This window comes from Lissotriton vulgaris, chromosome 3_1 (assembly GCF_964263255.1).
Source record: "Lissotriton vulgaris chromosome 3_1, aLisVul1.2, whole genome shotgun sequence".
Lineage (NCBI taxonomy): Eukaryota > Metazoa > Chordata > Amphibia > Caudata > Salamandridae > Lissotriton > Lissotriton vulgaris.
The window spans coordinates 1,107,709,620-1,107,727,647 of NC_141689.1; the positions used below are offsets into that span (position 1 = coordinate 1,107,709,620).

At 45.2% G+C, this 18,028-nt stretch overlaps 1 protein-coding gene across 1 annotated transcript in view; it reads left to right on the forward strand.

Moving 5' to 3' along the window:
* The first annotated feature begins 2,831 nt into the window (after positions 1-2,831).
* The window catches only part of UBE2D3 (ubiquitin conjugating enzyme E2 D3), a 134,978-nt gene continuing 119,781 nt past the window's right edge, over positions 2,832-18,028 (forward strand). The window contains exons 1-3 of the mRNA XM_086963639.1: positions 2,832-2,861; positions 3,426-3,489; positions 3,580-3,611. Of these exons, the coding sequence (XP_086819765.1) occupies positions 2,832-2,861; positions 3,426-3,489; positions 3,580-3,611 (126 nt within the window). The remainder of the gene's footprint in view (positions 2,862-3,425; positions 3,490-3,579; positions 3,612-18,028) is intronic.

Below are 18,028 nucleotides of genomic sequence, written 5' to 3' on the forward strand. Positions count from 1 at the left end.
TAACGGGACGCTCACCGGTGCGCGCCGGGAAACTGCGCTTATCCGGGAGCGCTCTAGGGCAAAAAAAAAATAGTATTGTATAAATATACATTATAGGATTCATTATAAAAAATATTACATTTCATAGGTTTGAGGCCCTATATAGTTAGGAATTGGCATTTAAAAAACCTATGACATTCACTGAAAAAACCATAGGTTTCACACCAGTTATAGTTAGCTGGAAATTTTACTGACATAATACCATAGAAATTCTAACGTTATAGTTAGTTGGACTCACTCACTTAACATGAGTGATGTAATATGTGACGTCATCAGCAGTGCATTGCAGGCACGCTTGTTATAGTGAGTTCAACTAACTATAACGTTGGAATTTCAATGGTTTTATGTCAGTAAAATTTCTAGCTAACTATAACTGGTGTGAAACCTATGGTTTTTTCAGTGTATGTATGTAGTGGGAGGGGTAGAATGAGTAGTAAAGAGTATTCCAAAGTTTGGCACATCACCACTTGCACAACAAGTCCAATCATATCACTTAGATTCCGTATTGAAGCGCTGAATCTTGGTGTATATTCATATGCTTTTATTTTCCTTAAGTTTATGTACCACAGCCAGCCAACGTGTTTCGTTCTGTACAACAGAACTTCTTCAGGGCGTTCCTATTTCCTTCAAGTTATGTCTGTATCCTGTTGTCATATAACTAGATATTTCTTCCAAATGTTAGACGAGTCGTAAGTACATTCTTATTCAAAGTGACTAGGTATCCATTTTACCCACACAATTCAGGCCGACTTGAGTAATTTATAGCATCCTCAAAAGTCAGTCTTTAAAAAATCCCAAAGTATAGGACATGATGATCCAAATCAAAATGTTTCAAGAAAATTAATTTTCAATCGTTCAGAATATCGGCGTTTGCGAAGATATGACCGACTGACACGGTTTATTATTTTTCTTGAGAAACATTTGGATTATCATGTTCTATACTTTGGAATTTTTGAAAGACTGACTTTGAGGATGCTATTAATTACTCCAGTCCATGGATGCTGCTGGGAACGCCCCCAGAAACACCCATTGAACGCCCCTTTAACGCAGGACACTGCGTTAAAGGGACTGATATTTATCAGGCAGGATTACGCCACGGAAAGTGGCTTAGTCCTGCCTGATAAATATCACTCAGTCTTCTGCGCCACCGGAACATCACAAAAAGTGACGTTCCGGAGGCGCAAGGGGGCTCGTAAATAAGGCCCCATAGGTTTCACACTCGTTATAGTTAGGCATTAACGTTTAAAAAACCTTTAAAATTCACTGAAAAAACCATAGGATTCACACCAGTTAAAGTTAGCTGGACCTTTTACTCCTACAAAACCATTGAAATCCCCCCCGCAAGTTAGTTGTACTCCCTATAACTCGCGCGTCCGCAATCCACTGCTGATGATGTCACATATTACATCATTCATGACATGGTCAGTGACATCACTGATGACATCACTGACATCATCCAGTGAACGTAGTTTGCTATGATATTTAAAAATGTATTATAAATACACTACTTTGCATTGAAGAATGAGTAGATATATAAATATGAATGTGTGGATGGTGGGTTTAGTAACAGTGTCATTGATTGTTTCCTTGACTAATTTGTAGAGGCTCACTATATATAATGTGTAGTTACTAAACTGTGTGCACGTCTTTATTGCTTTGTCTTTATTGCTATGTTAAAGACTATATGTGTTATTGGTTTCTTAACTGAGTATTTGTATGGGTAAAAGAATGTGTGCTGGTGTGTAATTTCGAAATAGGCGTACAAGTATATTTGATAGTGTTCTGTTGATTATTCATTGCATATAACACTGAATCTATAGGTAAGTGATTACCTATAGAGGGATTTCAACCTTTCACACGAGTAGTTTCCATCCGGTTAATTTGGAGGCTAGTATTCCTTATGGTGAACTTTTCAGATTGAAAAGGAACTGAAGTTGTATTGATGCTGGTTATGTGGGTAGGGAGGAGATGGTCGGTAGAAATAGACAGCATGGCTACTCTAATGAATCCCTATCCACAGCAATAGTTGAGGTACAAGCCAAGAGTAGGGAATAATTACTCTTCAGTAGTAGACGCCAAAAGAAAGATAAACCAATGATCAGGTTAATAACCACCTTCAGCCAACAGGAAGGGCAACTTGGGAAGATAATTCAAAAGCATTGGCACTTGATTAACTGGGACCCAGTCCTGGGACAAACTACTCCCAAATTCCTTCAGTTAAGAAACAGAAGAACATTCCCTATTAGGGGTGCGTTGGTGTGTAGTAGTCCAGAAGTGGGCAGACTGGGAACTTTATTACATCAGGCCAGTGGCTTCAGTAGATGCCATAGGTACGAAGCATGTGTCTATAGAGTCCAGATTCTGGCGTATGCTACCCTGCAAGATAAGGGGATTATATACTGCAAATTTCATCCTGCAGTTAAAGGTTTTGTCCTGCAAATGTGGTATGAGATTTGTAGGCAGTACCATTGTACAGGTCCACCGCAATATTTTACAACCTCAGAGAGCAGTCAAAAAAAAAGGATCGTGTGTATCCCATTGCCACACATACCCATGATTTCCAGAACAATGACCCTGGACGCATAACTTATTATGTGATTGATGCAATGTCGAGATCTGTGAGGGTTGGCAAACGGGAGAGCTCATTGAGACTATTGGAGTGTAGATACATTGTCAACCTTGATATTAAATTTCTGAATAGGCTAAATGCTGAAGAAGTTATTCTCGTTTTCATAATATAGATGACTTATTAAACCCCCCCCCCCTGTTTTAGCTATATTGTTATACAGTCCATGGTCAATGCAATAACGGATGATGACATTGTGAGATACACTAATTTATGGGAAGAATAGTATTTGAATGGTATCATGGTATTAACTTGATTTATCCTGCAAACTAGGGCATTGTGCAATATAAATTGTCTACAGGGCCTGAATCTTGGCCTTCCAGGAATGACGCTAACAAGATTAATAAGGATAAAATAATGCTTAAATGATAGTTATAACATGTTTCAACTTAATGAGTTTTAAAAATGTAGATAAGCAAGTACGTTGCTGTGCTTTGTGCAAGTTCTAAGTATTTATTTATTAATAATGCATGATGAATTTAATGTTTTCAGAAATATTATTTTCGATCCTGATGAATAGTGTATCCAAATACAGATTGCTGACGAGTAATGACTAAGGAATTCTTGTCTAGTAATGCTGCATTATGCGAATACGAAAGTTAAATTTTCTGCAATGTTTGGAACATTAGATTGACTCTTTTGGTATGGAAATGGTTAATTGCACTTTGTTATTGTGCCGATAATTCCCTGAATCTAAAGATTCAACACTTTAGAAAGCCTCTTCACCTTTGTGAAATGAACCCTATTTTCTTTTGTTTAGGAACTCAATGATTTGGCTCGTGATCCTCCAGCACAGTGTTCTGCAGGTCCAGTTGGCGATGATAGTAAGTAAAGTACTGGTCATGACTCTTCTCATTTTGTGGAATACTGAACATGACTCAAGGTAACATTTGACCCCTTTTTCTGTTTTGTAGTGTTCCATTGGCAAGCAACAATTATGGGACCTGTAAGTAGTAGAATTTATCCTTTTTAAAAACGTTCACCTAAATTGTCTTAGAAAATGCTTTCATTGTTATTAAAAATCCTAATTCACACAGGGTAGTCTTTAAACCAAAATAAATCTGCTTTCTAAAGTGTTGACGTTTAGGGAGAAGCACAGGGTCTGGAAAGCTAATGGGATTGCATATAAATATTTACATTTACAGAGGTTTAAGATGGTTTATGGGTAAACTACAGTCCGAGACAGGGTTTAGTCTTATTGTAACCTAATGAAGGTACTATTTGATGCCTTGATGATAGAGTAGATTATCTTGCCCAACTTACATTTAACAAGGACTTCTGGCTTTTTGCCTCTCATTTGTAAAATTGCCCATCTCCCCCCCCCCACATGCATTGTAAACGGGACAGGCACCAGGTCCATGAACCTGCGTGCCAGGTACATGGACCTGGTGTGTTGCCTAGGTAAGAGACCTAGCAAGTACATCTAGGGTGTCGGGTGCAAGTCAGGTCATCTATGACGTCCATAGTTTTGCACATTCCTTTAGTAGATTTGAACAGGGCCATATCACATGATTGGGGTGTTTGCTTCTTCGGCTGTCTATAGACCTCTGCTGGAACATCCACCTTATATGCGGAGGAGTGAAATAAGTTTAGTAAAAATACTTAAACTGCATAAATTTAAGCTTGGGATTCTGCAACACCTACATAACCTATGTGAAAGCTGTAGCCCATTGTTTGTCGGAGAGCTCCAGGTCCTGTCCTCGTAACCATTTATTTTGTGCCTGGGTTGGCAGGGAAGGCTGCTCTAATGGTGCAGAGTACAGGGCTGTAACCGCTTTTCCACCCTGTCTGAGTTACCAAACATTGCAGCATGTTGGGTACTAGGCGTAGAGTACTCTGAACCCCACGTTCAACAGAGGTCAGCCGCTAAAGCATTATAGTCCCAGAAGAGTCCCACTCAACCCATAGTTCCCTTGCAAGTATGAAAGTGCTGAAGCCAATCTAGGTGTTAAAACACCCCTCCTCCCCTCCTACGCCACCCCCTCCTCATGCACACAAGCATCTAGCCACGGCCTGCATTCGTGTACCGAGGTACTTCTTTTTTTAGGGTGAGCAACCACCATGGAGGTAACTGCAGGGCATATGGAAAAGTGTCCATGCATTTGCAGAAACTTGTCGGCATGTCTTTTTCGTGGTCTCAAGTCTGCTGAGCCTCAGGTCAGCGAGCAGGATCCAATTACCAGCCTATGTTCGAGTCAACCTGCAGTGCTTCTTCTAAGGCTTCCACTCCGGGTGAGGCGCGTCTCACAGCCAACACATCAATCATTGGAATTGGGCCACTGCATAATAGAAGTCAAAGTCCGAGGCCCCTGTGCCCTTTCCATCAGGGGACTTTGTATTTTACTGAGCGCTACCCTGTTCATTACTCCAAATTAAATCGGATAGCAGACTGTGGAGCTCTGCAAAAAAAGGCCCTCCCAGGACATCAGTAAGACTGCAAACAAATTAACCCCAGTAACAGCGGCATTTTGACCACTACCACATACTGCAAAGGGACCAGTGGCATCCCAATTCAAAAGGAATCGGCTGGTGGGATGCTGGCAGAACCTTGCTTAAACTACTGTCAATCAGCTTATCTTCTGCATGATGGACATTAACACGAACACAGATATTTGAAAGTATTTAATTTCAAATCTAATCTTGTACATAGTAAATTGTCTTGAATGTCTGGAGGCCGATATATGCAGGGCCGTTTCCACCATTAGGCAGAAATAGACGGCTGCCTATGGCGACAAAAGGGCTAGGGCGGCAAAAGGGGGAAACATTTTCCCATACCCGATGGGGGGGGGGGGGTCTGCTTTTTGGGTGCATTTAAGCCCCCTGTGCGCACGGGCAACTACCTGTTAAAACACAACACCATAAAGTGAACAAAAACCACACCTTTTCATCATTTTGAAGACGCAGTAGACCCTGGCATCTATATATGGTGCTATTCTGCTCCGTGGACACCTTTCTACATTATAGTCTCAAAATTGTATTCCCAGAATCTACAGTTGCAATAAAGTAAACACTTCCTAATCTTCAGAGCCTATTATTTGAGCGTCACTCAGCAGAGGTCGCTCTGCCGAGCCTTTGGCGCCCTACCTCGTTTCTTTGCTCACCCTTCATAAAATGGAGCTGCTGAGCGAAAAAGTGGCTCCGTTAAAATAACCATTTCAAAACTCGTTTTTTTATCAACTAACAAATATCACCTTAACGTAACAGAGATTACTGGTGTTCATTGCATCAAGCCTGAGAGGATGAGTTAAAGCCGAGATTACTGGTGCTCATTTCATCGAGCCTGTGAGGATGAATGGCTGAGTTAATCTGACCAAACCAGGCTTCAAACCTACGACCTTTTGCAGTCTGCAGGGAAGCTCTTCATATCCTTCTGCAACATGTGCATTGACCCATCAAGCTATTGAATTTTTTTTAAAAAACTTTCAGAATTCAAAATGCAGCTCACTCGCTAGGATAAATTAAAACCATACACCAATAGTTTTTTTAGGGTTTTATCAACGTTTTGGACTTTTGTTGGGGAATGCGGATCGCGGAGACTCTTCTGTTTAGTCAGCAATGTCAGGCTTTGAATACAGAATTTAAGCGGATGTGCGGTTACAACTAACATGCCAACTTCATACATTCATTATTTGAACTTTCAAAAATGCCATGCAGCATAAGTCAGTTCTTAGGAGCAATACGCTTAGTACAGCCAGGGGAAGGACATCGTAATCGGCATTGTACAGAATATTAGGCAATAGAATATTTTGACATAAATACGAAGCTAAATATACATAACCTTTGAAATACTTTCTGTACTGGTCGATTGCGGATTTAACGGGACGACAAAAATAACGTCAGTCGAAGCGTTATTTCTATTTACAATAGCTTTTGTTTATTATCTGAGGGCTGTTACAGCCTCGTTACTGCTCTAAAATGCAGCAAAAATCACTTCTGCTTTGAAGTCCGAAATAACTTCAACACTTACGAACCAGCTCTTGGTAGAACAATCCGTGGCCTGAGGCACTTGAGTGTTGCATTTGCCATACTTAACTTGTGTTGGGATTACTGGCATTGCGCTATGCGTGACACCTTTATCCACTCATTACTTTTTTGGGGGGGGTGAGGGGGGTTTGGACATTTTCTGGTTGTAGATTCATAGTCCACGTTTTCACGGGTAAAAAAAAAAGCGCAAGTTACCGAATGCAGTGGCAGAACAGACTGTAATAGCTGAAGGTGTCACTCGTGGCATTGGCCACGTTTATGACGTTTTATGTAACAGCAGGTTTTACAGACGCTTGAATTATTTCCTTGTTAATACTCCTTCCAGCCTGACTAATCTTTCTAGATATGGAGGTTCTAGGCCCTCCATATCTAGCAGGGTGCCTGCTCCCTTTGTCTGTAATAAGGCCCAAGCTTGGTCATGAGACTGGTACAAATGCGTAGTGTCATTCTCCACCATCCTCTGTTTTGCAATGAACAGAGGGGCATATTTCATGCCCATCGGTTAGCTGTTTAACAGCTACAAAGTATGCATGCCGTCTTTGAACTTTCGAGGCGTATTCAGGTTAGGCGTTAATGATGCCGTTGTAGAGCCATTTTCCATCTGGTATGAAGTGCTGCAGCAGCAGATCTCTATCCCCCTTAGTTAAATTGAGTGACCGTCTGACTGGAGGGGGTACACACCCCTGTACATGGTCACCCACTCAAACTGTGAGAGCTTGGGGACCCTGCTGATCAACACCATAGTCCAAAACCACTCCTCCAGGAACAACCAAGTAATCTGAACTTTCTGGTAGCCCAATCAAGTGAATGTTGAGCCAGGAGCACCCTTCAATGTCCTTTGCTCTCCATCTACGGTCCATAACCGCAGACTGCAGAGGCTGCTGCTGGCACGGCACTTCCTTAAGCGAAGGGTGCTTGGAGTTAGTTGATGATGAATAACTGTTGACATGTTCTACCAACTTTTTCTGCTCTGCAGGATCACTTCAAACGAAACGTCAATCTTCGTTTTCATGGTAGTTTTAGCCTACAGTATTGTCTGGGCTGTAACAAAAATGTGAATCACAGAAAAATATATTAAGAGTTTGTGTTTGAACTCTGTAAACATGTTTGGAATGTGTGGCTGTAGATACAATTGCTTGGCATAAGCCTGCCATCTAGTGTTTGACTCGTTAGTGTGCAAGGTGTATTTCTTCAAAGTGTTTTGAGTCACGAGGTGTAGTGACTCCTCTTGCTTGCAGTGCACATGGTCCTCGATTCCATTGTTAGATTGTTTTATTCCGCCGTCTTGTTCTTTGTAAACTTCTCTGCATTCTTTCAACAATGGTGTAACCCAGACATAGACTTATTCACCACAGCTGAAAATGACAAATGCCCAAACTTCGCCTCCAGGCTCCAAAACCTGCAGTCCAAGGGCAATGCACTATGGATGAGTTTGTCAGGGATATTTGCTTTCAGTTTTCCACCTTTACTACTGCTTCAGTTTGTGATTCGCAAACTGTGGTACATGTCTGACACTCCTAGTGGCTCCCACATGGGCCTGACAACCATTATTCACCACACTACTGGAACTCTCTGTAGTCTCGCACCAAGTACTACCCAACTGACCAGACCTGCTACCTCAAAACCAGGGAGCAGTAAGACCTCAAAACCCCAGGTCTTTCAATCTGGCTTGATATGTCTCAGAATTTGTATCCTTGAATCTCCCGCAACAGTGCATGGATATTATTAAAGAGGCAAGAAGACCCACTACTAAAGCATGCTATGGGGCAAAGGGGAAAGTATTTGTTCACTATTGCCATTCAAAGGGTATTAACCCATGAACAGCACTGCCTCATGGCAGTATCTGTTACCTTCTCCATTTACAAACTTCAGGGTTTGCCGTCAGTTCCATAAGACTACACCTAGGGGCGGTCGCTGTATTTCTCCAAAACCGAGAACAAACCTATCTTCGGGATTCCTGTCATTAAAGTTATGCTAGAGGATCTCACAAGTTATCCCGCCTAGAGTTCCTCCAACACCAGTGTGGAACCTCACTGTTCTGTTAACAAGGTTAACAGGTCCCCCATTTGAACCTTTACACTCATGCCCTCTCCAGTTCCTTTCCTGGAAAGTTACTTTTCACATTGCAATCACTTCACTCAGACCTGTCCGTGCGCTTCAGGCGTTGACTCTAGAAGAACCATTCTTTCAACTTAATAGAGATAAAGTGGTACTGCTAGCAACCCTAAATTTCTTCCGGGAGTGGTCTCACAGTTCCAATTAATTTGAGTTGCCAGTATTCTTTCTACTGCCTGATTCTGTTTCAGAAAGAGCTTTACACACCCTGATGTAATGAGAACTCTTGTGTATTATATTGACGGAACGCCATCATTCAGAAAGACCTAACATTTTTGCATTCTTCAAACTGCACAAAGAGAGGACCATGTCTAAAGCAAGTATTTTACATTGCATTGTAAAATGTATCCAAACTTAACACAAAAGCTACCTATCCCTCCAAATGCTTTCTCTACTAGAAAGAAGGGAGCTTACTTAACTTTTTAGGCCGTATACCCATGGCTGACATGTGTAAAGCAGCTGTATGGATTACACCACGCACATTTGAAAAACGTTACTGTGTAGATGTTATCGCCCATCAACAAGCCGATGTGGGCCAAGCAGTTTTAGGAACATTATTCCAACAAACGCAAACCACAAAGGCTTGCCCCTGCTTTGGGAAGAAAACTGCTTTAAAGTCTGTGAAGCATTGGTATCTACAGCCACATATGCCATCAAATGGAAAATATTTCTTACCCAGTAAGCATCTGTTTGTGGCATGTAGTGCTGTTGATTCATATGCGCCCACCCTCCTGCCTGGGCAACTGTTAGTTGCAGTTCTCTACATGAAATATCTCACTAGAATACATTATCCTTCACACTCCATCCTCACCCTCCAAGCGGAAAACAATCTAACAAAGGAGTCTAGTACCATGCGCATTGAGCATGACTCAGACTTCTTTGAAGAAAAACAACTTGTGCACTTCAGAGCCCAATACCAGATGGCAGACTTATGTTAAGCATGTGAATCTACGGCGCTACATGCCTCATACATCTATCAAGAGGATACAACTTCATCTAGATCAAATAGTTTACTTATTGCAGATTATAAAATTATAAATTAATTCACAATACTATGAATAGTTGCCAAAGCATGATTAATTTTGAACTAGTCTGAAATCAGCACATTAAAAAGTTAATCGTGGAACTGGACTGGGCAGCCCATTGACCAATTTAATTCGCTGTTTTTTGTATAGCTTCTCGATGTAATTCGAAATGATAAAGCCATAAATACCATCATTCAAATGGCTAAAATTAAACTATGTATGGACTGTATACTACTATTTTTTTAAGCTGGATTTGGAAACGCAGGATAGATTTTGCAAGATTTGACTTTTCAAAAGTCAGGTGGACCCAAGTTAACAGTTATTGAAGAAGACTCCTCCGATCCTGTCTTCTTTCAGCTTTTCATATTCCAATTTTGATAGGTGAGTTTCTTGAAGTAATGAAATCAGTATTTTGGTATGCTAGGTACAATAAGATATTTCTTCTCTTCATGTAGTTTGAGCTATTTACATTTAGTGAGGTCACAATGGATCGCAAACAAATTTTTATCATGAAAATTGTGTTAACTTAGCAGTTCAACTCAACATTCTAAATACGCTGTTTCTGATTTGACTTGCAATACCATCGAAGAAAGGAGTTGGGTAGAAGTTTTGCAGCGTGAATCTTTCTGGATACACTATGCTGTGCATATTCCGCGGTCTTGTGGTTGGGTCCGGATTCGTAGTCTTTTCTCTTTTTTTTTTTTTAAGCCCTTGTGGGCGTCGGCGTCACACCTCCTCGGGTGCATTTCCAGTGACGTCGGCATGCTTCCTGCGGAAGCTCCAACTCTTGGGCGCCATCTTCAGATTCTTTTTTCCGCGGTCGGGTCTGGATCGTTCCTGCGTGGGCTCCAGACATTTTTGGAGAAAGTGCTGAAAAGAGTGGAAGTTGGAGAAGATATTGGAAGAAGACTAAAGAAGACTTCACAGAACATTGACGAAGAGAAAAGAAGGTGAAAACCTCGAACTTCGACGATCGTCGACGTCCACGCGGTCAGGGAGGCCTGAACGCATGAGGATGGACAATACACCGTTCAAGTTCTGCCCGAACTGCAGACACAAGTACGCGCAGAAAGACCAGCACCCGGTTTGCAACCTTTGCCTGCCGGTAGAACACAGAAGCGAGGACTGCAACGCCTGCTCCGTCTTCGCCCAGAAGACCCTTCGTGTGAGGAAGAGACAGAGGGTAGCACACGCCACCCTCGAAGGAAAATCCCCAGCTCGTACAGCGATGGCGTCGGGGATGTCCTCGGAGGAAGATGACAACGCTGCCGCCGAAGACGACAGCTACACGGTCGTAGAGACCGATTACAAGAAGACACCTGATAAGGTAGGAGACTCGACGTCCCACAAGAACACGAGAGACTCTGAGTCTCGAAAGTACGAGGCCAAGAGCCCGAAGGCGCCGACGCAGCGACATCTACCGTCCGTGACCACGAACAGGCCCAGCGGATCCTCGGAGAAGGAGTCCCTGGCGCCGAGAGCTGTTGACCAGCAGAAAGCGTCGAAGATCGTCGCCGAAAGGGACCGATCGACGTCGAGGGAGAAAGACCCTAAAGCCTCGGCGCCGTCCAAGGACCCGAAAGCCGGTTCGACGTAGACGCCGAGAATCTCGCCGCCGAGCCAGGCAACGAAGAGAGGGGCCGAACGTTCCGAAGCCGAAAACGCGGCCGAGGTGGAAAGAAAGACGTCGGCTAGAAGCCGAAATGACAAGTCTCTTGCAGCGGAGTAAGGATCTCGACACCGAGATGAGTGCCTTCAAAATTCCACACAAGACCAAGCACGCCGTGCTAGATCTGGTCGAAGAGGAAGAAGAACATGTCGACGACCATGTGCCTAGCGACGAGATGGTCGACGACAAGGAAGGTGAAGAGAATCCCTACGAGGATTCCTGCTATGAGGAGTAAGAGGGCAGTAGGTTGGACGCCGAGTCGGCCACCTCGGACCCACGCGAGGAGGATTACCTAGACGTCGACACCGAGAGCCCGGAAGAGGCTGTCGACTCATACCCCTCGAGGCCCTCGCCGCCGGACGACATCGGGGCATACAACTCGGCGATACAATCTGCCGCAGCTGCATTCAAGCTAAAGCTCGACGAGGAAAAGCAGAAAGCAGACTTCCTGCTAGAGACATTGCTCCCAACACTAACAAGAAGCCAGTTCCTTCCAATGCTCGAGAGCGTCTTGGCTCAGGGAAAGGAAGCGTTCAAAGAGCCCGCAAAGTGCAAGGCGGTAACTCCCAGAACAGAGAAAAAATACAAACACTCCTCAAAGGACCCGACCTACATTCGGGGCGAGGTCTCCGCTGACTCCATTATCACGGCCACAGCTAGGAAGAGGGCGAGCGTATCCACTACCTCTGGCCCACCACCGGATAACGAGAGCAAGAGGATGGATCTGGTGGGGAGAAGGATCGAGCGGAATGCCGCGACCCACTGGCGCATGGCTAATTCCAACGCCCTGTTAAACAGGCACATGTACCAGATCATTGAGGGGCTGGGGCAGTTGGTGAAGGACCCCCCAGGATGCCAGGCAGAAGGCCGAAAAATTGATCGAAGGGAAAAACGCAGCAAATTCTTGCCTTAAGACGGCCCTGGACGGAGCAGACACCGCCAGCAGGCTCATGATGATGGGTGTCACGGAAAGGAGACACGCCTGGCTCAGGATTTCAGGGTTCAAACCCGAGGTACAACACAGTATCCTGAACACACCGTTCAACGGCGAAACGCTTTTCGGAGCAACAGTTGACGAGAAACTATGCCAACTCAAAGATAACGTGACGGCAAGATCCATGGGGGCATTGCAGTTCAGAGGCAACAGAAGAGGCACCCCGGCACGGAGGCCCGGCGGGAGAGGTGGAAACCAGCCAGGTACATCGCACCAGGCCTTCCAGCAAACGCACCAGGCAGACTCGCAGGCTCAGCAAGGTCACCAGAAGCAGTCCTGGCAGTACCAGCCAAGGGGTCAGTCCTTTCGAGGGAGAAATGGACGTGGCCAGAATAGAAGAGGGGGGCAGCAGCCCACCTCGAAGTGACTTCAGAGACCTCCGGGTGCCCAACCACAGAAAAGATCCCAGGGGGCACCACGTACGAAGGGGTCAGGACAATCTGAACACCTACGACCACATGACACCAGTGGGAGGGAGATTAAAGTTCTACCTCCAAGAATGGAGAGAAATAACATCAGACAAATGGATCCTAAACATCATCCAATTCGGATACTGCTTGGAGTTGGAGAGAAAGCCAACAAACAGAAAACCAAGGGGAAAGCCACCAGCAAGAGAACAGCTGGTGAGGCTTCAGGAAGAAGTGCAAGAGCTTCTACAAAAACAGGCCATAGAAAGAGTTCCCTTCAGGGAAAGGAACAAGGGAATATACTCCACGTACTTCCTAGTACCAAAGGTCGACGACAAGATGAGACCCATCCTAGACCTAAGGTTCCTCAACAAATTCATAAGAACACAAAAGTTCAAGATGACCTCCCTGCAGGAGGTGCTGCCGCAATTGCAGGTCGGAGACTTCATTGTCACGATAGACCTCAAGGACGCCTACTTACACATACCGATGAACGAGAAGCACAAGCATATGCTCAGGTTCACAATCGGAGGAAGCCACTACCAGTTCACAACGCTGGCCTTCGGACTGAAATCAGCACCGAGGGTATTCACGAAGTGCCTCGCGGCAGTCGCAGCGCACTTACGAAGACAGGGGATACACGTATACCCTTACCTGGACGACTGGCTGGTGAAAGCAAATTTGTACCAGAAGTGCAAGCAGCATGCACATACAGTAACGAGCACGCTCATAAACCTGGGGTTCTCCCTCCATTGGAAGAAATCATCAATGGAGCCGGAGCAAGTGAAGATCTTCCTGGGGGCAGAAATCAACACCTTACAGGGCAAAGTGTTCCCCAGCGAGAAGAGAGCAAGGGCACTGGTCAGGGAAACTCTCCTCTACCGGAAGGGACAAGCTCGGACAGTGAGGACTGCGAGCAAGATCATGGGGATGATGGCATCGTGCATCCACCTAGTGCCGAATGTGCGACTCCACATGAGACCCATGCAAGAATGGCTCCAGGAACAATGGTCACAGGCTTCGGGCAGTTGGGAGGATCTTGTGGTGGTGACGCACGCAGTGCAGAAGGAGATGACATGGTGGACCATGGAGAACTTAACAAGGGGACAGCCTCTAACACCCCCAACTCCGACAGTGACCATTACCACAGACGCATCCCTGAAGGGATGGGGCGCTCACATGGAGGAACTCAAAGTGAGGGGTCTTTGGACGCCAGCAGATGCGACAAAGCACATCAATTACCTCGCATTGAAGACAATCTTCCTTGCACTGAAAGCCTTCCAGACAAGACTGTACAGGCAAAGGGTGTTGCTACAGACAGACAACACCACGGCGATGTTCTACCTCAACAAACCGGGTGGAACACAGTCAACAACGCTTTCAACGCTGGCGCAGGAGATATGGAGGTGGGCCATCCCTCTCCAGATAGACCTGCTAGCCATATACCTACCAGGGAAGGAGAACATTCAGGCAGACTGGCTGAGCAGACAGACCTCGGCGTCCCACGAGTGGGAGCTCAATGCGCAGGAGACAAGGAGGCTGTTCAACAGGTGGGGAACGCCATCAGTGGACCTGTTTGCAACACGCCAGAATACGAAATGCCAAAACTTCGCATCCAGACAACACGAAGAAGGGTCCCTTGGGAATGCCCTATGGATAGATTGGTCCGGGACATTTGCTTACACTTTTCCCCCGATACCACTGATACACAGAGTACTGAGCAAGTGCAGAGCGAGCACCATGACCCTGATACTGGTCGCGCCACAGTGGGCGAGGCAGACATGGTACTCGCAGATCATGGAGATGGCACAGTGTGCACCCCACAGATTCGGCAGAAGAAAAGACCTGCTCTCCATGCAGAACGGAGAGGTGCTGCACCCAGAACCAGAGAGCATGAGCCTAGTAGCATGGCTCCTGAGGACATAGAGTTCGCACATTTGAGACTGCCAGAGAGCACCCTCACGGTCCTTCGGGAGGCACGAAGGCCCAGCACACGGAAGTGCTATGTCACAAAGTGGAAAAGATTCACAATGTGGTGCAGGAGGGAAGGACTGCACAATAAAATGAGAAAGGACTCCACGGTACTGAAGTACCTGACACACTTACTGGAGAAAAACCTCAGCTCGTCCTCCTTGAGAGTTCACCTGGCGGCTATAGTGGCATACACAAGGGGTGAGATGGGCAGAAGCTGAAGTACCTGACACACTTACTGGAGAAAAACCTCAGCTCGTCCTCCTTGAGAGTTCACCTGGCGGCTATAGTGGCATACACAAGGGGTGAGATGGGCAGAAGCTTCTTCACATCACAGGTTGTAAAGAGGTTCCTGGAAGGAGCGAAAAGGATTGCACCACCCAAGCGTGTGCCACCACCGGCATGGAACTTAAACGTGGTCCTGACGGAACTCATGAAGGAGCCCTTTGAGCCGCTTCACAAGGCCTCCTTGAAGATGCTAACTATGAAAACTGCTTTCCTGGTTGCAATAACGTCCTTACGCAGAGTGAGCGCTGCAAGCGCTAACGCTACAGGAGCCCTACTTACAAATACACAATGACAGGGTTGTGATGAGGACCGACCCACACTTCATGCCGAAGGTGGTGTCCAGGTTCCACATGAACCAGTCCATACAGATACCGAGTTTTTTCCAAAAACCAACCACTAGCGCAGAGCGAGCTCTGCACACCCTAGACGCCAGAAGGGCGGTCATGCATTACATTGAAAGGAAAAAAGGACACAGGAAAACGAAACAGTTCTTTGTGTCGTTCGCCAACAGTTACATGGGCAAGGCAGTGACTAAAACCACTATTGCACGCTGGATCGCGCAAACTATCCAACTCTGCCACAAAAAGGCAGGAGAAGAACTGGCAGAGGGGGCACGTGCCCACTCCACTAGGGAAAAGGGGGCTACAATAGCCTTCCTGGCCAATACACCCATACAAGACATATGCCTGGCAGCAACATGGGCTTCGGTGCACACATTCACGAAGCACTATTGCGTGGATGTTCAGATGAACAAAGAAGCACAAGTCGGACAAAGGGTGCTCCAGCATATATTCAGAAACCAGAGCTCATCTTCTACCCAGCCGCCACAGAAATGAGAAACCGCTACGAAATCTATGCATAGCATAGTGAATCCAGAAAGATTCACGCTGCAAAACGAATAGTTTCTTACCTGTCGGTGTAGTTTTGCAGCTTGAAGATCTTTCTGGATTCACTAGCGAACCCACCCACCTCCGCCAGAAAGATGAGGCTGGAGAGAGAAGAGGTGGTCAAAAAAAAAAAATAGGGAGAGAAGAAGTAAGAGAAAATAAGGACAAGCGGTAAAGAAATTCTCACCTGAATAGAACATTGCCATTGCTTCGGAAAAGAAGGAAACACGGAAAAAAGAATCCGAAGATGGCGCCCAAGAGTGGGAGCTTCCGCAGGAAGCATGCCGACGTCACCGGAAATGCACCGGAGGAGGTGTGACGCCGAAGCCCACAAGGGCTACAAAAAAACAGAGAAGACTACGAATCCGGACCCAACCACAAGACCGCGGAATATGCACAGCATAGTGAATCCAGAAAGATCTTCAAGCTGCAAAACTACACCGACAGGTAAACTATTCGTTCTTCTCACATTTTACTTAATCATTGTAGATGGTCATCTTCTAACTTGACAGTGAATGTGGTGTACTGTAGTTGATCGTGGTGAGTATCCAAATATATGTATTTATTAAACTTTTCTATATTAGAGGTTGTAAAAGTTGAACAAGTCTGAGTTTCTGACTGCTTAAACTGTTAACTTGAAGTCTTGTCTGAGCCACCCTCCCGCATACTCCGGTGGACCCTGGGGGATGCCACTCATACTGACTAGATAAAAAATATAATTGGTTTTGGATTTCGGTTTTCATATGTGAGCAGATATTAGTGATCATCACAGTTGGCAGTATGAATACCTATCTAAAGGGGTGCCCATAGTTTCTTTCTTAGACTTTTAAAAAGTGCCTTGTGTACAATAAATCTTAGCTTTTCGAAGCATAGAAAAACCTTGGTAACAAGGGTGACAAGACTGGGTATAGCTGGTTAATGCACACAGAAGGCCGTAGGCAGTTGTTAGCTGTAGAGAACATTGAGCATTATCAGGTGAAACAGACACCTATTTCAGAGAAATATAGACTGAAGTGAAGCAAGCACAAACCAGTTAAATGAAGCTTTGCTGACTCTTATTTCACCAGATGACCTGCAGACGCAAAAGGTGCCTATTGAGTAGGCAGAAGTGAGCTGGGCTTTAGCTCACCTGGACAAAATGCCAGGAGGAGAGGGAGATTACCCATAGAATTATGCATTACTTGTTGATTCCTAAATTTGAGGCCAGAGTGACTCTTCTACATCCCACTATCCTTAGCAAGAAAGGAGAAGCTTCCTATTCATATAATAGAGAAACATATGTCGGAGCTTAAAGCCTAGAGCAATTTTTAATGGTCAATTTCTCTAGTTTTGTCCCTGAAGTAGATAGGCAGCAGGTTGAGGGTGTGTACTTTAAGGTGCATTTAGAATAATGGCACGTTCTTGGGATCTTTTTTTAAAGAAGTGGGTCCCTGGATATTAAGCCACGCTTGGAAAACCTGAGGGAGACCACACCGTTGTTAATACAGAAGTGTATGTGAAGGTTCGAGGCATGTGGGCTGCTTAATTCATATCTGTGCATAGATCGCCGCCTAGTATTGGGTCCGGATGATCGCACATTGTTGTACTGGAAGAGTCTTTGAAGTATCACAAGATAGGTGGCTCCTCCCCTGGACTACAGTGCGCATGGGCATCGACTCCATCCTCAGATTGTTTTTTTCCGCCATTGGGTTCGGATGTATATTGGTTCACTCTAGTCTGAATCGATATACAACTTTCTTAAGGCCTAAAGGCCTTTAGTTTTTCGTCGGTATAGTCTTGCGTTCGGTGCCTGATTCTTCCAGCTCAGTTTCGAGCCGGATTCCAGAGAGCAGCGTGCTTTAGACGCTGAAGGCCCAGTCGACGCCAAAGACCTTATCGACGGACTATCATGGAACGGAGTCCGTTCAAGAGATGTCCCGTGTGCAACTCCAAGTATCCCCACATCGACGTCCACCCGGTGTGCAACAAGTGTCTGTCGCCCGATCATGATGAAGCCAGCTGCATGGCTTGTTCCCGATTTCGA